This window comes from Gopherus flavomarginatus, chromosome 11, assembly GCF_025201925.1.
Source record: "Gopherus flavomarginatus isolate rGopFla2 chromosome 11, rGopFla2.mat.asm, whole genome shotgun sequence".
Classification (NCBI taxonomy): Eukaryota; Metazoa; Chordata; order Testudines; family Testudinidae; genus Gopherus; species Gopherus flavomarginatus.
The window spans coordinates 22,827,460-22,851,193 of NC_066627.1; the positions used below are offsets into that span (position 1 = coordinate 22,827,460).

Consider the following 23,734-nt stretch of genomic DNA (forward strand, 5'->3'; position numbering starts at 1 on the left):
TTGTTCCTGTGGCACCAGACAATGATGTTCCCAGTGCAGGATTCTGAGCTTCCAGTGGGATGAGGCAGGAGAAGCTGGGCTGGGGACCCAGGACACTGTGGAATAGGGATGGGAAGAGCTGCTGTATTAGCCTTCTCTCCCCCTCCATTTGCTCCCACATGGGAATCCTGCTCGGACCAAACCTTGCTGGAGATGACTGGTGTCTGTGTTCTGTGCACAATAAGGCCTTTTCTCTCACCTGGCCGTGTGGGAATCCCTAGCACTGTACATACTGAAAGCACTTCTTACATATGTGGCAGGGAGGGAGCTGACTAAGGACTAGCCTAGTCCTGGGGAGAAAGGAGCTCAGGCAGAGCAGTGGCAGGGCTTGTCCCAGGCCGTGCAGCCATCCAGGTTCCTAAGGAATCTAAGCGTATGACTGTGCACCCCTGCAGTGCCCTATGCTTGTGTCAAGTCAGCCATTTGCAGGTGCAGTCACTCGCCTGGTGTGCAGCCCTGGACTCTGCATGCGTCAGGAGGTCCGTGAATATCTGAGACAGTGAACCAAGACCGCCTCTTGGGAGCTCCTGGCTCCCTGTCCTGAGCTCAGTCTGCTAGGCAGTACTGCCCCTGAGCTTTTCCTTAGCAAAGGAGGCCCCATTGCTTGAGGGCTCAGAAGGAGATGCCTGGTGCTGCCTTGCCAGGGGCAGAGTGGAGCTGTGGGGGCGCTCCTGAGACAGAGGGGAGTCAGACACGCTGTACTGACCTCTAGAGGATTAGCCGAGGTCTCTGCTTAGCAGAGATCCCTTCCTGGCACACAATCTGCTTTTTAACCTTTCACTTTGGTGTTAATCTTGCTTGGTGTTGGCCCCTTTGCCGTAAGGCGCAGGCCTCCTTCTGCAAAGCTGTTGCCTCCTGGAAGGCGTCAGGCGAATTCACCTGAGACTGACTGACTGTGTCCAAAGGGACAGTCCAGCGCCATGGCCTGATTTCTTTTCCAGCTTGGGGGAAATGGGGGGCTGTAAATGTCCCACTATCTCCCCCCAGGTGCGAATGTGCCTCTCTGCATGGCAGTGAAACCCCAGAAACTGAATGGGGCTGCAGACCCGGACAGGTCCTGCTGCTGCTGTGATCCCCCTCTGACCATGGCTCATGACCCTTTGTGCTGGGGTGTGTTTCGAGAACACTCATAGGCAGCAGGGCTGGGCTGAGGACCCTTCACTGGGCTGGGTCAGAGGTTGGAGCGCAGTGCAGTCTCTCTGTGAATCGCTCCAGGGCCGCCTGCTGCATTGCTGAAAGATCTCTTCCTTGTCAACCTGCATTGCTCTTGTTTTAGCTGCTGCTTCTGTCTGTGCTTCGCCTGTCCACACCCCCTCCTTCCTTTTTATTTCACTGTAAATATTTGCGGCCCCTTGTTGCACCTCCCCCTCTGTCGCCCTTGCTGGAGTCTCTCAGGTTTGATTTGTTTCTGTGGGATGTCAGGATTACTCAGCATGCTGTCATTGCAAGGGGAGTTGGGTGTGCTGGAACTGCTGCCAGCTCTCTGTGAGCAGGGGCCTGCTGTTTGTGTGGTGATGTGGTGTGAGTGTGGAGGAGCATAGGTACTCGGAGAGTCAGTGCCGTGTTCTTTCACAGGCTGTTGACATGGGCAGCGGTGCACCGTTGGTACAGTGGGGTGAGTTGGGTGTGCTAAAGAAAAAGCAGGAGCCCTTTATTATTCACACTGCTCTTGTGTAGCTTAAGGAGACCTTGGCTAATTCAGCATGTGCTTGAGGCAGGGAAGGTTTTATTAGCTCCATTTTAAAGAAAGGGAAACTAAGGCACTGAGCAGTTATGTGAATTGCCCAGGGTCACACAGCGAGGCAGCGGGAGAGCCCAGAATAGAACCCAGGTGTCCTGGCTCCCAGCAGCTGACTGTGCCCTCTGCTAATAGCTGGCAGGGGCCTGAGCACTGAACTAAAGCCTGTGGTTAGCTTTAGCTGCAGGCTGCTTTAGCGAGCCCTGTGTTCTCAGTGCGTCTGTTCGGGGCAGACTCCAGGGCCCATGGAGTGGGAGCACGTGCACCGTGAAGATGTCTGAGATCTCCCAGGCTGATGACACAGGGCTGTGCTGCCCATGTCGCTAGCCCAGGGTGCCTGCCCGCCCCTTCCAGAGCCTGGGCACAGCAACACGTGTGCTCAGCATTGGAACTGGCAGGAGATGCCCCACAGCTTGCAGAACCCTAAGCAGTTCTTGCTGCTGCTTTGAGGCTGACAGCCCCATGTAGGAGGTGTTGTCTCCTGGCCCCTTCTCTTGAAAATGGCATAGAAAGGCTTCTGTCCCCTGCGGGAGCACAGCTGAAGGAGTGGCCCATCCAGTGCTGCTGTGGCTCAGGGGGCATGTGCTTAGGGAATGAATCGCACAAAGTTGAGCCTCCTGGCCCCTTGGCTTGGGCTGGGTCAGCCTAGTGCCTGCTGCACTCCTGCGCTGTGTGCAGGTCAGCTAGGGATGGTAGGGAGAGGAGCAGGAGTTTGCACATGGTCAGCCATTGTCTAGTGCATCGTGGACTGTGGCAGAGAACTGCCATTGTCCTTTCGCCCTTGGCACCTAATGTGCTGTGCAAAACGATGGTGAGAGTCTGAGTCCAGGGCTCGTGTCCCAAGCTGGTGGGTGGTGGGAGCATTGCAGGGCAGGGCACCCAGGCTGAGCCCCAGAGCGGGAGGCTGGAGCTATCCCTTGGGAGTGTGCTCACTCCCAACATGTGAGGTCGTCTCTATTACTCCCTGTGACGACAGCAGCCTCTTGGGGGCTCAGGTTGCAATCCCTCGCCCACCCCTCTGGAAAGCACCTGCTGGCATGGGGCTGGGGTCGGGCTGGCTTGCTATTGCAGGGCTGGGCAATTTAATGTTCCTTTGGGGAGGGATCTGTGTAAATGGGACAGCACTGATTTCGCCAGCAGGTATAACGACAAAACCGTAGGGGAGGCTGAGCTCAGGGCCTTGGTAATGCTGCTGTGTGGATCTTTCCCTCTGCATAGGAACCCCTGCCCTCTTTTATCCCTGCATTGGACACGGTGTGTGGGTCATAATCACCCATGTCCAATTAGCCATATCAGCGTAGGGAGGCAAGTCGGTGATGGGAGTCACAGCGCGGGGTGGTCGAGCGGCCGACTGGACTCACGTAGCTGTGATTCTCTCCCTTGGCCTGTGTGGAGCTGCCAGTGGTGGGAGAGAATGGAGCCAGCGTGCTGGGGCTGCGTGTCACAGGGGTCCATGTGGCTGCTGCAAGGGATGAGCATGAAACGAAGCAAATGGGTCCTCATCTTTTGTGTGGATGGGCTGATGGTAAAAGCACAGCAGTGGGTGGGAGGAGACCTGGGTTTTATTCTAGCTCTGCCCCTGGCCTTAGACAAGTCATGGAATGACTCTGTGCCTCGGTTTCCCTATCTCTAAAATGGGGTAATATTGCCCTACCTCAAAGAGGGGGTCGTGAGGCTCGGGGGTGACCTGGGAGGAGGGTTTGTGCCCTTGAGGGGGGGTCTAGAAGGGCTGGGAGGTTTTGTTGTTTTGTTTGTTTTGAGTTTGGTTTCTTCACCTCAGAAAGCTGAGGGTAGTGGAGCTGTGGGACTCTTTGGAGAAATCCTGCGAGTTGGGAGCTATCTCAGCCCTATTTGAAAGGGGCCACCAGGGAAACGAATCTTTAACCAGGAGAGAGTGTCTCTCTCTCTCCTATTTCCCAAGAGTTTGAGTCAAACACAAACAAAAATGGAAAGAGCATTCCCAGCCATGTGATCAAACCCACTCCCCTGTCATTGGTGGGCCGAAGGTCTCCCTCGGTATGGCCCTGCCAGTTCTCCAGGCTCTGCTGGCGCAGAGGAGATGCAGTCTCAGGATTTCAGATGTAAAAAGCAAGCAGGAAACACAAAGCCTTCTTAAAACCTTGAATCCTCCAGCCCTGTATCCAGTCTAGGGAAAGCAAATGGGGGAGGGGCCTCTCTGTGTTCCTCACCATTGATTGCTTGCCAAGGGATTTGGAAGCAAGAGTGTGGGTGAGCGGTGCTAGCAGAGGGCAAGTCCTTTTCTCACTGGTGGTGACCAGTGAAGACTGCGAGTGCGGCTTGTAATAGGCTCAGTGGTCTCTGCAAACCCCTCCAGGCTCCTAGACAGCCTCGTAGATCTACTTGGGCTGCACCTATCACCCTTTCAGCGTCTCCCTTAACTTGTCTCTAAGCCATTCCAAGGGCCTGAATGGTTCGGCCCAAGTCCCCTGGGTGTCAGCAGCCACCACCCTAGCGGCTGCGGGGGAGGGGAATTGTCCCCCTCCTGGATCTGGCTGGCCCAGAGCTCTCTCTGCAGCAGTATTATGCTTTCTCCGATCCCAACAGCAAAGCCTTTGCCTCTTCCAGTGCCACACAGTTGGGTGCCCCAAGCCAGTTAGCTTAGCTGGGTAAAGCCTGGTGCTGATAATACCAAGGGTATGGGTTCCATCCTAGTGTGGGCCCAAGAGGCAGTGTGGGATAGTGGATTGCCTTTCCAGTTAGGGGCAAGGTGGTTATGAGTTCTAATCCTGCCTTTTCCTCTGGTAAATCACATAATTATCCAGTGCACCCCAGACAATGGAGTAGGTAAGCCCAGGCTGAGGCTGCTGTGCTGGGGCAGGGGGTCTTGCTGTCAGCAATGACTTGTTTGCTTATGAATCTATGGACACATTCAGACTGGGAATAGTGTACTTTTTGAACAGTGAGGGTAATTCACCATTGGAACAATTTACTGAGGGTTCTGATGGGTTCTCTATCCATGGTCATTTTTCTGTCAAGAGGGGCTGTTTCTCTAGCAGATCTTCCCTCGGAATGATTGTGGGGCTGGTCTCTGGCCTGTGTGGTACCGGAGGTCAGCCTAGGGTATCACAGTGAGCCCTTCTGGCCTGGGAAGCTGTGGATCTATGAATAAATTCATTCATGGGTCCTGAGAGGCAGGTGGGGCCGTAGCTCCTTCTTCCTGGAGCTGCAGGCTGCCCCTGGGGACTGTGAGGACACTGTCCCGCCTGTGGAATCACAGTGACACCAGTGTTTGTGGTCTGGTGCTCACAGGAGCTGTGGTCAACTGAATTGGCATCACCTCCAAGGGGGGACTGGAGCTCGCTGGGTGAGTGATCTGTGGTGGGGGCTTTTCCTATCAAGAGTGAGCCTCTCTAATGTACATGTCTCTCTCTCTCAGGATGAGATCGAGGAGCTGCGCGCAGAGATGCTGGAGATGAGAGACGTCTACATGGAGGAGGATGTCTACCAGCTGCAAGAGCTTCGGCAGCAACTGGACCAGGCCAGCAAGACCTGTCGCATCCTGCAGTACCGGCTGCGCAAAGCGGAGCGCCGCAGCCTGCGCGTGGCACAGACTGGGCAGGTGGATGGCGAACTCATCCACAGCCTGGAGCAAGACGTCAAGGTAAGATGGGCCCAAGCCACATCTGCTCTGGCTTCTGCTCTCAGGGGACAGAAAGCTGTTGGTCATGGGAGCTCAGATGCTGCAGGGATGGGGACCTTGCCAGAGAGATCTCTGGGGTCATGCTGCCAGGTCGGCTGATGGTGTGTGCAGGGCCCCTGAGTTGGACAGGACTAACGTGTGGTCCTGTCTGAATGGTGATTATTTCTTATTAACCATGTTTATTGTGGCAGTGCCTAAGGACTGGCCAAGACTAGGGCCCTGTCGTGCCAGGGACTTAGTACTGCAGATGCAGCCAAGGGCTCCAGCCAGGCCCAGGCCCTGCTGCGGTAGGTGGTGTCCAGAGACATAGGGAGAGACAGCCCCTGCCCCAGGCATTTCCAATCCTAGTTAATAGGGGCAAGACCCATCAAGTGGGTGAGACAAACCAGTGTGGGGACAGTGGGTGACAGTACTAGGAGCTAGGCTGTGGGGCCAGGGCTTTGTTTCCTGCAGCCAGGAGCTTTCCTGGGAGTCTGGGAAGGGTTCTGGCCCCTGCCCGGCCCCTCTTGACTTGGGTGTGTGGACCCTGTGCCCTGTCGTGCTTGGAGTGAGCTGGATCAGCACTAGCTTGGGTGCCTGCACGTGCTGCGTTGCACCATATGACTGCAGTGTAGCTGAATGCCCTGGGCTGCGTTAGCCATCAGACACCATAGGCCCATGTGTGGAGTCTGGCTCTGGGACGAGTGGTACCATGTGCAGCCAGAGGTGTACACTGGGCAGGCTGCCCTAGGCAAGGGCCTGAGGGCCCACTGCTGCTCTTTGGGTGGCTGGAGGTGGGAACCCTGCTGCTGTGGCTCTGAAGGCAGCTGGGTGTGGAAGTGCCCCCCCCCACGCTGTCGGGGTGACAGGGAGGCCCTGTGGCAGTTACTGGCCTGTGGAGGCTGGGGGCTGCTGTCCTACATTCCCTGGGGCGGAGCAGAGGAGTGGGCCCTTTGGAGGGATGGGCTTCTCTCTGGCCCAAGCAATGTGAGGGGAGGGGCAGTGGATGGGCAGGGTGGGGGTCAGACGGGCCCCCTCCGCGCTGGCTGGCTGTGAGGGGTTGAACTGGCCAGTCCCAGGGGCTGCTGGACTCATCTCACATTGCAGGTAGCCTGTAAGGTCCTCTTCCACTCCCCCCTCCCCCCGCCAAAGGGGGACTGACATTGTGACCCCATAGCCCTACATCCCCCTTCCGTCCTCTGCACGGTGGAGTCTTGGGTTGAGATTTCTGGGCTCCCCTCTCCCATGGCAGCATCTTTCTCCTTGGGGTAGGGGGGTACGGAGGAGCAGAGCTGCAGCAGGAGCCACGTTTTCCTCTGTCGTTCCCCTTGAATGACCCCACGCGGCGGGTCTGGGGCTCCTGGCCTCTCAGACAGGGATTTACTTTCCCACCAATGCTGCGTCGAATCCCGGAGCTGAGCAGCTGAAGGGACCAGCAAGGGCGAGCTGTACCTGGGAGCTGGCTGAGGGTCTGGGCTAGCTAATGACTGTCCCAGTCAGCTGGGAAAGGGGGCTGCATGGCTCCACTGCTGCCCCGGAGGGTGGCACTGCAGCTCCCATTCTGCCGGATGGACGGCTGTGTAATCTTGTGCCCTCTGCAGCATGGTCCCAGCCTCAGGACCCCTGCTAGAGCTTCCCTGGCTGAAGGGATAGGCGTTGGATGGGGCCTAGTGACCCTGGGAATAGCACAAGCAGCAAGGGGGCAAGGGACAGATGTGGGGAAGAGATCAGGGAAAGGAGCTGGGGGGGAGGGAGAAAGGAAAACAGGAAGGAGGGAGCGGAGAGAGGATGGGATGGAGAGGGTGTGGAGGGAGAGGGAAAAGAGAGGGCTGGTTTGGTAGAGCTGGGCACGCCATGAAGCTGCAGCTTTTTCTAACCCTCGCTGAGTGTGTGGGAATTGTTCCAGCTGCAGAATTGTAGCCTGCAGGTCTCCCAGGGGAGTGTCGCTCCAAGATGCAGCTCGCCCCATTGTGGTAGTGCTGGCCATGCTCAGTGGTCTGGAGCCTGGCTAGATCAGAGGCTTGAGCCTTTCTGACAACAGGAAATGGCTCCCCTCTTCCCCAGTTCCGGGTAAAGCCCTTGTAGAGCCTGTGTGTGTGTGTGTGTCTGTCTCCTGGCTCCTACCACATGTGTCTGCCACACTGGCAGAGTTGAGCCCTTGTTGGTTGTAGCTGGTGTCGCTGAAAACTGGTTTACAGAGTAGAGCAGAAGTGATCTGAATTTTGTAGGGCTTTAATTCCTAGCTCCCCTCAGCTGGTTGCTCTCCACTCCTCAGTAACGATCATTGCACCCAAGACCAACACACACGAACATTTACCAGGTGTTCCTGCTGAAGTGATCAGCAGTAAAACAGAGAAGTGTTGGCACTTCAACTGCCATTCTTAGGGTTCACTGTTAACATCCATTTTGTTGAATGGAGCAGTTCACAGCTCTTCATGAGTTTCAAGACCACTGGGAAGGTGACCATGGATCAGCCAAATGCTGTTCGCCATTGGCAGGTGACCTTTGTATGTAGAAACTTTAAAAACCTAAGGCCTGGTCTATAGGTAAATATTACATTGGCCTGACTATATTGCTCAGGGATGGCGAAAAATTCTGCACTCTGTGCTACGTAGCTAGGTCATCCTAACCCCCGGTGTAGATGCAGCTATGTTAGTGGTTCTCAAACGTTTGTACTGGTGACACCTTTCACATAGCAAGCCTCTGAGTGCGGCCCCCCCTTATAAATTAAAAACACGTTTTAATATATTTAACACCATTATAAATGCTGGAGGCAAAGCGGGGTTTGAGGTGGAGGTTGATCCAGTCCCCCAGTTTGAGAACCCTGAGCTAGGTCAACAGATGGATTCTTGCCGACCTAGCTACCTCCTCTCTGGGGATCAGGGTGGCTTAACTACTGTGATGGAAAACCCTTTTGATATAGGAAGCAGCAGTGCTTTAGCAATGCAGCTGGAGGCGCTAGAGTGTAGCTATACCCTTAGGTCAGGGATGGGCAAACGAAAGCCATTTTAAGCCGCCCCTGCTCTGGCACTCCGGCCGGGGCACTGGGTCAGAGCCGCACCACGTGGCTCCTGGAAGCCGCAACATGGCCCCGCTCCGGTTCCAACGCGCTCCAATGGGAGCTGCAGGGGCGGTGCCTCTGGACTGGGCAGCGTGCAGAGCTGCATGGCCGCGTCTCTGCATAGGAGCTAGAGAAGGGACGTGCCGCTGCTTCCAGGAGCCGCTTGAGGTAAGCGCCACTCGGAGCCTGCACCCCCTGTGCAAACCCAATGCCCCAACCCCCTACCCCAGCCCTGATCCCCCTCCCACCCTCCAAACCCCTCGATCCCAACCCAGAACACCCTTCTGCATCCCAAACCTCTCATCCCCACTCCCACCCCAGAGCCCGCATTCCCAGTCAGAGCCTGCACCCCTTCCCACACCCCTGCCCCAGCCCTGATCCACCTCCCACTCTCCGAACCCCTCGGTCCTAGCCAGAGAACCCTCCTATACTCCAAACTCCTCAGCCCCACCCCAGAGCCCGCACTCCCCCCCCCCCACCCCAACCCCAATTTTGTGAATATTCATGGCCCATAATATAATTCTTATTCTCCGATGTAGCCCTTGGGCCAAAAAGTTTGCCCATCCCTGCCTTAGGTTCTGCAGCAGGAGCATGGGGGGCTCTAAAGCCACTGGGTTGCAGATAACAAGGGGAACAGGCAGCTGCTGGGGTGCAAGAAGCGCTGGATTGTTAACAGTCTTTACTGACTCTCATTTGACTGTCCGCGCCTCTGCTCCCAACTTCAGATTCCCTGCAAACCAAATTGCCCAGAGAACCCAGGCCTCCAAATCAGCAACCCTGCGAAGAGCTGGAACCAGGCCCCTCCCTCCAGCTTGGCCCTGAACCTTTCCTTTCTGCAGTGTCTGCTGATCCCCATGGGGCCGTATCACTCCCCTCTCTGGAGTCAGAGATATTGTGTTCTCCCTGTTGCCTTTGTGCAGCTTGGCAGGGTTAGTGGGCAAGGCCCTGGCCTGCCTTTGCCAGCGTGCGGTTTTCACAGGGCACCGTTGTCCCTCCCTTTCTCTTCTCTGGGCCCATTCCAATGCTGTCTGCTCCCCAGGCAGAGTGCCTGGCCTGGCCGTGCTCCCTCCCGGGGCCAATCAGCAGACATAGGACTAAGGCAGGGGGCTGTGGGGAGCCAGATGTATCTCTCCCAAATGGCTCCTAGAGCTCACACTGCAGAGTCACTGAGGGGCAGAAATAGAAGGTAGCTGCAGCAGCTGGGCAGGGCCTGGCTTCCCCTCCCTGCCCTGCTGCACATACAGAGGAGGAAGTCTTCATGCTCCAGCTCTATAATCTCTCTTGCACAGCCAGAGCCCAGGCGGCACCTTCCCCTCCCCCCAGCTGGCTCTCCCAAGAACAGGCACCGCAGCCGCGCTGCTTAGGTTAGCACTTGGCTGTCCTGTGGCCATGAAGTGCCTTTCCATCCTCGCGTTAGGAAGCTGAGCAAAGTCTGAATTTGAGCCAAACAGGGGCCCCTACACAAAGGAGGGGTTGGGTTGCCAAGTGCCCCAGGCACCAGAAAGCGGCTGATCCTGGAAAAGAAACATGCCACAAATGAGTGATGGTGGCTCCTCCCCAGCATCCGGCGCTAACTGGCCTGTAATTATGAGGCGAAGTCTGAGTGTGTATTTAAAAGCGAGTCTCTTGCTGCCCACACCTGCTGGGGACAAACCCTGCTGGAGCTGATAGAGCAGAATTCTGCAACCAGTGGACCAAAACATACGGGTTTATTTCCCTGCTGCCCTCGTGCTGTTCCTCTCCTGGGCCCCCTGCACTGCTTCACCGATGCACAGCAGCCCTGGCTTCATGCTCCCATCTCCCTTGTGCAGTGCTGCCAGATAGTGTAGCTGCAGCCAGTGGCAGTCGCCTTCCCACGGCCCCTGTGTAGTGGACTGGGTGCTGGGTTGAGTGCCCTGGAGAGAGCCTGAGCCCTTGTGGATCTGCATGACACGCTCTGGCCTCAGTCTTGAGACCAGGGTTAGGAAATGTGACCAATGCCACGGGATTAGGGGAATTTGATCTCTTGTCCCACAGTTCCCTGGACTCCTGGAAGCCCTTTCAAAATCTCCCAGAAGCCATGGCTTCTGGAAGCTACCCCAGAGGACTGGGGTACAGGCACGCACAGGCAATGTGACTAGTGGTGATGTCTAGTGTTACTGTGGGCGTCAGTCAGACTGCAGCCCCCAGAGCAGCAGGGCTGAGGCCCGGTTCTGCAGCTGGCCAAGGCCTGGGTGTTCAGGCCTGTCAAATCAGCTTGCTGTATCTCAGCACTGTGAGCGGGGGCCCTGTCTCTCCCGGGTTCTGCACTCCCCGCCCGGCACAGCCTGATTACTCTGCCTTGGAGATGTGTCCAGACGCTGACACTGACACTTGTGTTCTGAGGGTGGAAGGCTTGGCTTGGCTTTGGAGGTCGGGGTCCAAGAGTGGGGGATCAGTGTGTCAGGCATTGGCTGCATCTTCCTGTTCCCTTTCTGTGAGCCTTACAGCAGGGAGATGAATGGCAAGGCAGGGTGCCTGGCTTCAGGGGCTGGCTCTGTCCTGGGAGCAGGAGCTGGGAGTGATTGCTCCAATATGTGTGTCAGTCTGTATTGTCCCTACACCTCCAGTCCCCGACTCCCAGAAGCTGCCTCTTGGCTGTGTTCCCATGCACAGGAATTAAGCACTTTGCTCATCAAAGCCGCCTTCCCCATGGAGACCCACAGCCATACCAGCATTCCTAGGGTGCTGTTTGCCATGCAGCAGTACCCTCGCAGCTCGCTTGCTGGTTCCCAGAGACCAGTGTATGCTGGGGCGTTGCACAAATAGCTGCGGAAGGTTAAACAAGGGGCATCTTCTTCCCCTGGCCCCTCAGCTGTGCACTGGGCAGTTGTGTGTCTTTTCATACACACCCACTTTCCTGCCCAGCCTGTCAGTCAGGGCTGCTTTGGGGCCTCCCCTCCCCCCAGCCTTTGCAGCTGTTGTGTTGCAGATTCCCATGTCGGCCTGGCCTGGCATGGAGATGCTGCCCCATTGGTTCCCTCTCTACACTGCAGCTGGAAGCCACCCCAATTTCAGACACAGCCACTGGCTGAGGGTGGTGCCCCAGGATCGAGGGAAAAGGCTTGTGCAGGCCTAACTTGGAGTGGAGGTGAGATGGAGTCACCTAGACAAGGGCTCCTGGCTGGGGGAGCAACTGGCCCAAGGAAGAGCCAGAAGCAAATCAAAATGGTGGCATAGGAATGCGTGGTGGTTCTCTGGCGTCCCCCGCTGCCTGTCTTCATGGGTGCCCTGGAGAAAAGGGCTTGGCTGCCCAGCACAGGAAGGACCCCCAGATATAAATCCCCTTCTCTGGGACTCTCAGCCACCCTGCGCCCTCCAGCAGAGAGACAAGCGTGTGGAGCTCATGTGAGTTATTAGTGTGCGTGTTGCCATCTGAGCCTTGTCTGTCTCTCTCTCTGATCTGCTGGAATCTGGGAGGCACTCGTCACTTGGTGGGCATGCTTCCCCCTCATTGGCTTAGTGTGATGCCAGCGTGTGGCTGTGCCAATGTTTGGCTGTGCCAGCTGCCCCCACCTGGGATAAGTGTGCTGATCTCTGGCAGATTGCACAGGGACGGTGGTGTTATCTTGGACCAGAGCTAACCTCCTCCTAACTGCTGAGGAGCGCACAGCCTGGTGCTGCCCGGTCGCAGCGTCCCTTCCCAGGGCCCGGGTGGTACGCCAGGAGACAGAACCCATCACTGAGATTGGCAGGCGTGGGTTTGTGAGCGGTGGGTGATTAGGGTCACAGACGCAGACATTCAGCCCTGGGGGTTTAGCAGGAACCCGGCAAAGGAGCCTATCTGGTGTCACAGATACATTTGTGTTTAAAACCCATGGTCAGTTGATCTAAATCCATTCAACTGGCCTTCCTCCTTGCCTGGGGCTCAGGTCTGCCTTTGCCTCGGTCCCTTCTGGCAGCTCGAGCGCTTTGTCTGGCTAGGCAGACCTGTTGCAGGAATGTGACCTGTTTGCAGAGCTCTCTATGGTTGTCAGATATCAGGGGGTAGCCACGTTAGTCTGTAGCCACAAAAACAAGGAGTCCGGTGGCACCTTGAAGACTGGCCGATTTATTTGGGCATAAGCTTTCGTGGGTAAAAACCCACTTTGTCAAGTGTAGTTGTCAGAGTGTCTTGCTGAGTCACCCACTGTCACTTTAGTGACTCTTCTCCTTCCAGGAGCTGTGGCCAGTACAGTGGAGCTGTGCCAGTTGCCCACTGGCTGTGTCAGCAGTTACAGGCTCCCCCATGACCATTTTCACTCTGGTCGTGACGCGCTCTGTCCCCTTGTCTGAGCTCTCCACTTGCTTGGACCAGTGTTTCCACTGAATGATCCGTGCTGGCCAGGGGCGGCTCTAGCCATTTCGCCGCCCCAAGCATGGCGGCATGCCGCGGGGGGCGCTCTGCCGGTCACCGGTCACGCGGCTCCAGTGGACCTCCCGCAGGCGTGCCTACGGATGCTCCACCGAAGCCACAGGACCAGCGGATCCTCTGCAGGCACGCCTGCAGGAGGTCCACCAGAGCCACCTGCCGCCCTCCCGGTGACCGGCAGAGCGTCCCCCGTGGCATGCGACCTTGGCTTGCTGGGGCCTGGAGCTTCCCCTGGTGCTGGCTCCTGCTCCGTGCCGCCCAGGGGATCTAGCCTGGGGACTAGGGCTGCCTGCGGGTACTGGGGACATCGGCTGCTACACTTTGAGCCCCTGTAATTTGCACTCCCTGCTGTGCACGACTGACAATAAATGTCTCTTGCCGGTGTCAGTTGTTCCTTCCTCCGTTCTCAGTGGAGCTGAGGTTTGAAGCAACGTAGTGGTTCGAATAGCAATCCCGTACTAGCTCTCATTTTCTGGGGCTGCCACCAGCACTGCCAGGCCCCTGACATAATACATCAGGGTGGCTAACGCGCTGCTGGTGATAGCACCCTCAAAGATGGTTCGTTCTCTCGGGAAGCTGGGCCAGCGGCTGTCCCCATGCAGGAGAGAACGGGGGGCTCAGTGAGAGCAGCAAACCCCTAGCTCAGAGAGGGCTCAGAGGGCAGACTTCCCACATGCTTAGGGGTGGGCATATCGGCCCAGCTCTGAGAACTGCTGCTCCCTGGCTAATTACTACTGCTCATCACAAATTGTAGGCCCTAGATAAACTGTGGCTACTGTTTGCATGTTGTTTTTTAAATCCCCAGTCTACATGGATGGAAATACTATTCCCAGCCATGAGGAAATGTTAGAGCCCTCTAGCCTGGTCTGGGTCCTTGTGTGCATGTAGAGCATCCCCGCATGATGGGCCCCTGTCCTGCCTGCCCCTCTGAGCACTGCTTTCATATGGGCATTAGAGACACTGCTCCCGTCCTTTCTGATGAGCCTCAGCCTGAGCGTGGCCCTGCTCTATTTGCAGGTGGCCAAGGACGTCTCTGTGCGGCTCCACAACGAGCTGGAGGTGGTGGAGAAGAAGAGGATCAAGCTGGAGGAAGAGAATGAAGACCTGCGCCAGAGGCTGATCGAGACAGAGCTGGCCAAGCAGGTGCTGCAGAATGAGATGGACAAACTGCGTGAGGTGAGAGGGTCGGGCTGCATGGGGGAGTGAGTGTGTATGCACTCCGCTGTGTCGGGGTGGGAGGTATTCTATATGTCCCTGGAGTACCAGGGAGCCAGCCCAGCTGTTAGTGATTAGTGACTACAGGCTCTTTGCCTATAGAAGGCTTCCTGTCTCCTTGCACCTTGGGAATCCACGGGCGCCTCTGCTCTCCTTATTTAAATGGAAGCTGCTTTGCCATCAAAATATTTTTAACCTTCCCCCCTGGTTTGCAAGCCCTGGGCAGTGCCTGTCTCCTCTCTGTGAGCCTCAATGGCCTAGGGCCTCCGCTAAGTCGCTTGTGAGATCTCTGTTCCATCCCCATCAGACACTAGCCCTGCTGGGGTTTACTTTGCTAAGGTTCAGGGAGGCCCTAGCAGCAGGGGCTGACCCACGTGCCTCCAGATCTCTGATTTAACAGCAGCGGCTTTGGCTGCCGGTGGGGAAACTCTCCATAGACATGGACTAATAAATACTGCTCTGCCCTCCTGTGACGGTTGGTGAGTGTGGCGAGGGTGGGAAGCCCAGGAGCTGCAGCAGATGTCCTTCAGGGGGTGTGTTTGTTTGCTGGTGGAAGGGACTATGACACTTTCCCAACATATGAGTGGGAAACCAGCCCTCCTGAGCCCTAGAAACCTCAGCCCGAGGTGTGTGTGACTGAGCTGGAGAGGGAGGCTCCATGCATGCACCGGGCAACCAGTGCATGCAGGGGGTGATGGATAGCATGAATGTGCCATGGTAGGGAGCTGGCTCCTGGCAGCAGCCCCAGGTCTGGGGTCACTCTGGGCGTAGAGCCCCCTCTCCCTCCCCATTTCCAGAATGTCCCGTGCTGTCCTTGCCCCCCACACCCCACCGGTGTGGCTGCCTCACAGCAGCATGCATGCCCCAGTCAGCAGCAGCATCATGCCCTGCCTCGTGGGGCTGGGAGAGCACTGCTGGCCTTGCAGCCTCCCAGAATAGCCTCTCTCCAGCATGCGTTGTCTGGGCTGTGCCCTGAGCCCCTGCCTTCAGCCAGGGAGCTGGGGCTGGCTGCAGGACCCCAGGGGCTGTCTAGGGGAGGCGGCTGCTGGGCAGGCCAGAGAGGAGCATTGAGAGCTGACCTGCTCCTCCCTCCTGCAGGGCCCACTCTCTCTGCCACGCTCTGGGCTCTGACAGTAATCGGTACATGTAGTTCAGGGCAGGAAGCAAGTGGGGGATCGCTGAATATATATGTGTGTGTGTGTGTGTGTGCGCGTGCGGCGGGGAAGGGTCCAGATAGGCAGGATGGAATTACTTAATTAATTAGCCTCTTAGAGTTGGTATGGCTACTTCCACCAGTTCTATGTTCTGTATGTATATATATCTCCTTACTATATGTTCCATTCTATGCATCTGATGAAGTGGGTTGTCGCCCACAAAAGCTTATGCTCAAATAAATCTGTTAGGCGCTAAGGTGCCACAAGGACTCCTGTTCTTTTTGTGTTTCTTTGCCAGTCTGGATGCAGCCCAGCTGGGTTTGTCCTCCTGCCTCTGCAGTTCATTTCTTATTCTGAGCAGCTGTGCATGAATGGGGCAGGTGGGAGGAAAGGCCAGCGCTGTGCACTGGTATTTGAAGTCCCTCTTGTTAATCTTCACAGGCTTCCTGGCAGGCTACAGACAGGAAGATGAAGCTCCTTAGCTTGACTAGGAAGGTGGATCTGCCCAGATCTAGGGTCCTCAGGGCTGCCCCAGGGGCAGTTGTGATCTGGTGGAGTAGTGGGTTTGAAGTCAGGTGTGGCTTGTGCTTTCTTCTCTGCAGCTGACTTGCTTCATGGCCTTGGGCAAGTTGCTGCCCCCACAGTGCCTTAGTTTCCCATCTGTGAAATGGAGCTGCTAATGGTGACCCTCCTGGGGAAGGGGCTAGAGAGAGGAAGTGCTAGATAAGTGCAGAATATTGTCATCTCTGAGGGGAAATGTGCAGTTAACTGGAGGTGCCAGCATGACTAAAAACTGTTCCCGACGCACCTGAAAGCTTGCAGATGTACCAGAGACAAATCTATGGGGGGGGGGGGTTGTGTGTGAGAGAGAGAGAGAGAGAGACTGCCCACTGCAGGTGTCTTAGCTAAAGCCAAACTCTCCTGCCTCCTTTACAGAGGGCTGCGAGGGTCCCCTGTGAGCTGGGGAGAACCATCCCTTGTGCCAGCTCTCAGGACTCTGTGCTTCAGAGGTGTGTGATGAGCAGGGGCTGAAATCTCTTCTCAGTTGGGAGCTATGTATTTTCAATGGCTTATACCTGAAGTGCAGGGGTGGGTCAGGTCCTGACTCCAGCAGGCATCCTTTGGGAAATTCACGCTTGGCTGCTAACTTATTTAGCCTGCTGTTCTTTGAATATGTCCAAACCTTGATGCTCCTCTGGGATGAGGTACTAGCTGAGGCGGCTCAGCAAAGGAATTGGGCTAGGGAGAGCTTGGAGGCTGGGCTGGACTGGCATATCCATGCAGTGGATACCCCGAAGCCAGCAAGGTCCCAGCTCCTCATTAGCAGCTTCAGTGATTCATTTAGTTGTCTCATTAGGATTTCTGAACAAGTGAGTTAACAGCCCTCAGCCGCCTCTTCCTCCTGTGCTGAGGCGCATGTTGGCAGCACAGCAGCCGAGCTGGTTAATAGCAAAACAAACAAGCCCCTCTCCAAGGCTCAGTGCAGGGATAGGCTTTCCCCTAAGGGGATTAGAGGCTGATTATTTCGCCAGCCGGAAGAGGCATCTCCCATAATTGGATAAATGCTGGGAAGGCCAATTAATCACCGAATGCATGCACCGCGACACCTGTGGCTCCGTGCATCTTCTCCCCTCCCAGGGCTGCATCTCCCGGAGAGCCTGAGCCCTTTGGCGGCGGGAGGGGGATGACACAAGACCTGGTCCTGACGCCTAGCGGAGCCACATGCTGCAGCTCAGCACAGCAGGACTGACATGTTAATCTAAACCCAGCATCGCCCAGCAGTCACAGTCCTGCTGCCACCCAGCAGTGCTGGTGTGGTCTCTGGCTGTATGGCTGCGCCGGCACCATCACCCCAGTAGCAGAGACTGATGTGACTGTGGTGCTGATATCGCAGGCTCAGGGACGCCCCCTCCAGACCTTGCCCAGACATTTTTCTGGCCTTGGGGTGGGACAGCCGGGTCCAGCCCTATTCCAGGGTCATGCTGGTGTCACAAGAGAATTGGAGAAACACGTGGTGTGGTCCTGCTCCCTTGGGAGGGTTTGCTCACTGCATGGGGGCTTTCCAGCAGCAACAGCCGCCCTGACAATGGGCTTGTCCTTAATAGGAGTGGCCTAGATCTCAGCACCTTGGCACAGGCAGCGGCTTGCATTGCTTAGCTGCATTCTTTGGCTGCTGGGTCCCAGTACCAGCTTGTGAATATTTCTGGTGCAACACATGTTTAGGACAGCATCCACGGGGCACTGCTCTACTGAAGTGTCCCTGATTAGTAGTGTGGCTGGCAGGACTGCTTACCAAACACTTGCTGGGACTGTGAGGTGGAGGAGGCAGCTGGGCTGCTCCCCTGGGCGAGGGGAAGTGCCTGCATTTGGGAGGAGCAGTAGACCTGGTGCCTCACAGTGGAGGGTTTCTCAAGACCCACTAAAGTGGCATGAAATTTGTCCCCTTCAAGTCAGTGTGGCTTCTCTTCCCCTTCCCCCCCCCCCCCGTCTCCCATGGCTCCCTGCACCAGGAGCAGGCAGCAGTGGCTGGAAAACAAGCATCAAATTCAGCTTTGAAAAGAGCTGTGAACATTGGTGGGAAGGATGGAGGTAATGTGCTGAAAAAGTAGGAGCAGCTCAGGAGCACAGTGCCTGCCCGGGACCTAACTCTGCACCATCCATGATGAGGAGCTGCCGCTGCGTGTGAGGCTCCCCAAGCAATCTGCTTGGCAAAGGGCTGATGATCATGAGCCTCAGAGGCCGCTGCACGCCCTTCTCTTCACCACTACACTACGTGCAGGGCTCGCGGGGGCAGGGTTTGCCATGGTTCTGCATCCTGTGTGCTGCCCTGCACATTAAACAATGGCAATGAGGGTCCTTGTCCCGCTGGCTCCCCCTGCCCACCTGGGCATTCGCGTCTTTTCCTGCTCATGCCTAAGCCACAACATGTTGAAAATCCACACGTGCCTTTTGGTGCCCATGGCTACGTGCCTTCTGGTCATCGCCCCCCATTGCTGCCCCCTCCTCCCTTTTGGCTTGCCTCCTGCCTGGCTTGCCAAATGACACCTGCTAAACTTATCTTGCGCGCCTGCCAGCAAGACCCACCCCCAGCCGGTGAGGGAAGTGGGAGGGGCATGGCCACGAGATATTATCCCAACCACGCTCACTCTCCTACTCGGAGCTGGTGAGTCACAGGTGGGTTTTAGGCAGTGGGAAGCGTTGGTGCTTCCAGGGCCAGGGTATTTTTGGAGCTAACCCTACCAGCAGCAAGCAATGGTGTGCACAGAGCCTGTGCCGGCCCAGGCCCCAGGTTTGTGGGTGCACAGATGGAGAATCTTGGGGCTCACTCATATAAGCACGTGTTTTGCCACTTACCTGAAATGTATCCCAACCTCTGGGGCCCCGCCATATCCTTCTGCTCTAGTTGCCCCCTTCTCCAGCAGCCCCTGCCTTGCCTGCTGCACTTTTCCCCGGCAGGGCCCCAGCAACCTGCTTACCTCTCAGGTGCAGGCCCACTCTTCCCACACGCAGTGTCTCTGGGCAGGCAGCAGGCCCTCTTTGCTCTGAGTGTGCTGGGGGCAGCCCCTTTCCCCAGGCATCCCCTGCTTCCTCCCTGCTTATCTGACCCCCCCCACACCCACCTTCCCTGGCTGACGTACCCTCTCTCCCTCCCTCCAGCCACCCCCACCCAGCTCCCCTCTTTTCTCTCCATCCCAGCTCTGACTTCTCCAGGTAGCAGTGCCTGCTCCCCAGCTGACCCTGCCAGGCTGTTCCTGGGTCCTACTCTGTTTGCAGTGAGCAGACATGGCAAGGCCGAGGCAGTGAGCACTAGTCCAGAAAGCGTGTGCGTGTGTGTGTACATGTGTGGTGGGGTCTTAACTCCTTTTGGGCAGCACAGCCCACAGCTGCAACCCCGGGCAGGGAGGTCAGACAGAGCCCCGGGTGCTGCTTGCTTGGAAACTCAGTTGTCCAAGCTGCTGTGGGTAGGGAACAAGTTGAGAGCATCTTTGGGCAGGTTCGTCATTGGGTGCAACGCCTCACCCTTGCTGCACAGCAGGCCCTCTGTACCCTGTTTGCTACTGAGCGGAGAACTGGGGCTAACCAGCAGCTTTGCTGCCCTGCTGGATTGGCCTGAACAGCTGGCAGGTGCTGCGCATGTGGCCGGAATGAAACCTGCTGTACAAATGGTTGTGGTGTCCTGTGAGGTCGCCAGCTGGTGGAACACCTACCCAGGTTTCAGTTCTGCTGCCCTACGTGGGGTAGCGAGGACGAGGCCAGCAGGTGCTTGCTATGGTGTTGGAGGGTCATCTGGATCATTCATCCCCTCCCTGAATTCACCGTCTGCTGCCCAAACACTCCCTGCTGGATGGTGCAGAAAGTCAGGCCAGGCAGCTTGGGACTGCCTGGGACTGGCTGCCCAGTCCAAGTCTCTCCTGCTTATGAGATACTTATTCCACCTCCCCACAGTATCTGAGCCTCTCACCATCTCCCATGCATTTATCCTCACCACCCCAGGAGGCCGAGCAGGCTTGTGATGACCCGCCCTGCACAGATGGGACCCGAGGCCCCAGGAGGCTAAGGGGCACACCCAAGGGCACACAGGAAATCTGAGGCAGAGCAGGAAATTGAGCCTGGATGGCCCAAGTCCTAGCCTCGAGCCCTGCCCTGTCTCAGCTACCTGGGGGAGCGTGATGGCTCGGGTCTCTGTGGCATCGTGCTGTGGACAATGTGGTGTTGGTTGGGGGCAGTTGCATTTTTAGTAGATGTATGGGAGGGATGTTTGTAACAAACCCCTTACGTCTTGTATGAGCAAGTGCTTGGGCCTGCCAGCTCCATGCAGCCCTGGGGAGGGAGGAAACCACGTGGGCCTGAGAGGCTTGCAGCTGTAGCAGGCTGCGGGACTGAAAGCAGGTGTTAAAATTGAATAAAGCTCTCAATCAGCCATTTCCCAAAACCCATCTTCATCTCTGCAGCATTCAGCTGCTCTACGCCTCTTTCCTTTCCATGCTATGTAAGGGACCAGAGGCAGAAGCTGTGGGCTCTGGCCTTTCCCTGCAGTCCCTCTGTCCCCAGTATTGGGATTCATGGGCCAATATGTGTAGTGCAAAGGGGAGCTGGCACGTTGGTGCTGACGTGATTTGTGGGCTCCTTGCTGGTGGAGAGGCCCAAGAGTGTCTGCATTCCCTCAATCTGTCACTTCCTGCAGTGGCTGGCAATCTTACACTGGGATTTCCAGGAGGCTGAGGTGAGGAGACTGGGTTTGCCGGAGCCAGGCAGCTGGGAGACCAGGGGTTTCAGAGCCTGCCTGGGAGAACTCGACCTCTGAGCCCTGCAGGAGTGCTTGATCTTTTGCCTGGGCAAGTAAAATAGAGCTGCAGCCCTGGAGACTGAGATCGAATTGGTCTTATAATGGCTGCAGAGCAATGAATAATGCTCTCTCCTCAAGCCAAAAACACACACCCAAGTCCTGTGCTGCCCACCCTGCCCCCGGAATCAGCACGTGAAACAAAATCTGTTCCTGCAGCCTGGTAAAAGAATTATAACAGCAAAGCTGCTCCTCTCCTGGGCCAATGGTGGCACCTGGGCACCGCCTGCGTCTGCCCCTTTAGATGGGGAAAGCATAAAGAACTCTGGGACCCCACCTGAGAGATGGTCATCCAACTTGGGCACCTCGCCTGAGCAGAGGAATCTGCCATGCTGCCCCAGGCAGGCAGGAGTCAGCCCAGAACTAACAGAACCCTTGCTCCAGGGAATGACCGGGCAGTGCTGCTTTGCAGGCCTCACACTCCTGAACAAGCTGATAGAGAAGCTAATAAACAAGCAGGGTCCAGTTCCTCCTGGTGGCCAACTAGCTGGACCCTATTGCATCAGGCTTCAGCCCAGGAAATGAGTGAGACAGCACCTGTCAGTCTGGTGGGCAGGTACAGGTGCCTCCATCCTCGTGACATCGGGCCTTTACTGCCATGGATGGCTTCGATCAATAGACAGTCCAATCCCACCTCTTAACTCCCTGCACAGATCAACAGAAACACCCTGAACTGGCTCAGATCTTCGCTCTTGCAGCAAACCCAGGCTGGTTTTATGGGCATCTGAGCAACAGACATGAATGCTCTGAGCTGTCCCTTCCAGCTCCATCCTCTTCCTCATGTTGCCCTAAATCTGGGGAAGGCCGGTGGTGATGCAGCCTAGGCTGAAGTGCCTGCTCAGCATCATCTCCCGCTCACTCAGTGCCTGGCGGAGGTCAGCTAAGCCTGAGGGGATGCTGGTAGGAAGAAGTGTTTTGTGAGCTTGCTTCCTCTCTGACCTCAGACTGTTGGGCTGCATCTGTGGGTTCCTGGACTCTTTCTAAAGACTCGCACTCTGGTGCTGGCATGCCAGCAATGGGAGCACCGTAAGGACCTGGACAGACTCTGCCTTTGGCCGGTGATGTCAGGTTGGAGCAGGGGGAGCAGGTAAGAAATAAAGATACTGTTTCCATGCAAATCTACCTGATCAAGGCTAAAGCTGGGCTGCCAATCCAGGAAGTCTGGCCTGGAGCTGGAGTGACTGAAGCTGGGAGTGTAGATGCACAACTGGCTGGCAGGAGCTGCTGCTCTAAGGTGCAACAAAGGAGCTGCCACTGGTTGTGAAGCCCCAGGAAATGCCCTGGGCCAAGGTCATTATTGTTGCTCTGGGCTGATGCTGGAACTGCACGGGCATGTTGCGACTTTCTTGATGGGTGGTGCAGGACATGGCTTTGCATAGACCATCACGAGCCACTCAGATACTTGCAGCCCCTCCCGACGTGGTTAGTCAGGTATTGTGTCAAGTAGGCCTGCAAATCACCTCACGGGTTTGTTCACTCTTTGGCCCTGCCCCGAAGCTGTCAGCGTCTCATTCCTCAGGGAGCCAGCCCCCTCACAGGGGAGCCTGTTGGGAACACATTTTCCCTCTGTGCCTATTCCTCCACTGGCTTCCCACCAATACGAGGCCTTTGCCTGATCTCCAAAGTCATCAATAGGTTTGAGCCAGCTGTATCGGTCACTCTGTCTGCACCTAGTGTTTGTCAGGGCAGCTGTCTCTGCGTCAGTGTGGTTTACAAAGCCCAGGGCAGCTTATGATAAAGTGACTTCTCTCCAGGGCGTTCAGCTTCTAGAGGAAATTAGACTTCTCCACAGTCCAACTCCCTTCCCCACCTTGAGGACAGGGGTAAGGGCTGCTCTGCAGAAGGAAGCTTTTCCACTATGGTTGGATAATGCCTCTTTTAACCGGGGAGGGGAGAAGAGCGCTAGGCTCTTGCTGGATGGGTTTCAGTCAGGGAAAGCCTTAAGATATCCACAGTGGGCGTTTTAGGAGCTGGTGTGCAGGTTCACTGCATATGGCTGATCTCCATTCGACAGGCCAAAGTGGGTGTCGCCAGAGGGCCTGCAACAGGATTCCTATACCCGTGGAAGTTTTCCAAGTGAGATAATCAGAAGCCAGGGAGGTTTGTGGTGGTGTCTGCTTTTGCATACACTGCACCGTGCTGCTGAGAGGTGCCAGGCTGAGCTGTCCTTTATCACCAAAACGGGTAGTAGCAGCAGAAGCTTCCTCTTGTGCTTCTGCTCCCCATGGGGTATACCGCCCTGTTCACAGGGTGTCCCTAGACACTCTGGGATGGCAGCATGGCCTAGTGGGTAGAGCTGGAAACTGGGAATCAGGTCTGCTGGTCTCCAGCCACAGCTGTGTTGCTCTAGTCCATGGCAGACCCTGCCTGTGACAGCACTTCCCTGCTTCACTGGGGATTGGCTCAGTGCTTGGTGTTCTTCCATCTGCAGAAGCAGGAGGCTGGGAATGCAAGGCATTAAACAAGCTGCCAGCAGCCCCCTTCAGGGGAATGTGGCTATCAGCATTGCTGCCTGCTGCACCTTCCCTTCCTTTAACTACATCCTTGGCCAAAGTCCATTAATCTAGCTGGGGACCATGTCGTGATGGGATTTCTCCTAGTTGGCGGCAGTGTGCCTCCATAATTAAGGCTAAGATTTTGTCATGGTTATTTTTAGTAAAAGTCATGGACAGGTTGCAGGCAATAAAAAAAATCACAGAAGCTGTGACCTGTCTGTGACTTCTGCTGCGGCGGCTCCATGGTTTCCCCTGCCGTTGTGGTGGCTGGGAGCTGTGGGGTTCCCCCTCTGCCCACAGCAGCTGGAAGCTGCAGGGGGGCCTCCCTCCACCCACAGCAGCTCGGAGCTGTAGGGTGACCATATTTCCCAAAGAGAAAACAGGGCACACCCAGCCGCTCACCAAAGGCGCTGCCCTCCGCTGTGCGAGGCTGTTGCCTGTTGCTGAAACCCTCTCGGGGCCCCACTGGCTGCCAGCTCCCATCCCTCAACCCCTGAGGCTGAAGCAGAGAATGTCTCCATGACCTCCCTGACATAAACACAGCCTTACCCATAATGCAGCATGGCAGGCATTGATATCATTTTTGCAGCTGGTTAGACTGACCTTGGTGATGAAAAGGTCAAAGTTCACATTTTAGGTTGGTTTTATGCGTTCAGCAGCCCATAACCAAAGCTGGCAG

General features: G+C 56.3%; 1 protein-coding gene across 6 annotated transcripts in view; it reads left to right on the forward strand.

The window, feature by feature from the left end:
• The window catches only part of SOGA1 (suppressor of glucose, autophagy associated 1), a 91,614-nt gene that overhangs the window by 17,136 nt on the left and 50,744 nt on the right, over window positions 1–23,734 (forward strand). For all 6 annotated transcript variants that reach the window (XM_050917239.1, XM_050917240.1, XM_050917246.1 and 3 more), the window contains 2 exons: window positions 5,175–5,399; window positions 13,865–14,023. In XM_050917239.1, the coding sequence (XP_050773196.1) occupies window positions 5,175–5,399; window positions 13,865–14,023 (384 nt within the window). The remainder of the gene's footprint in view (window positions 1–5,174; window positions 5,400–13,864; window positions 14,024–23,734) is intronic.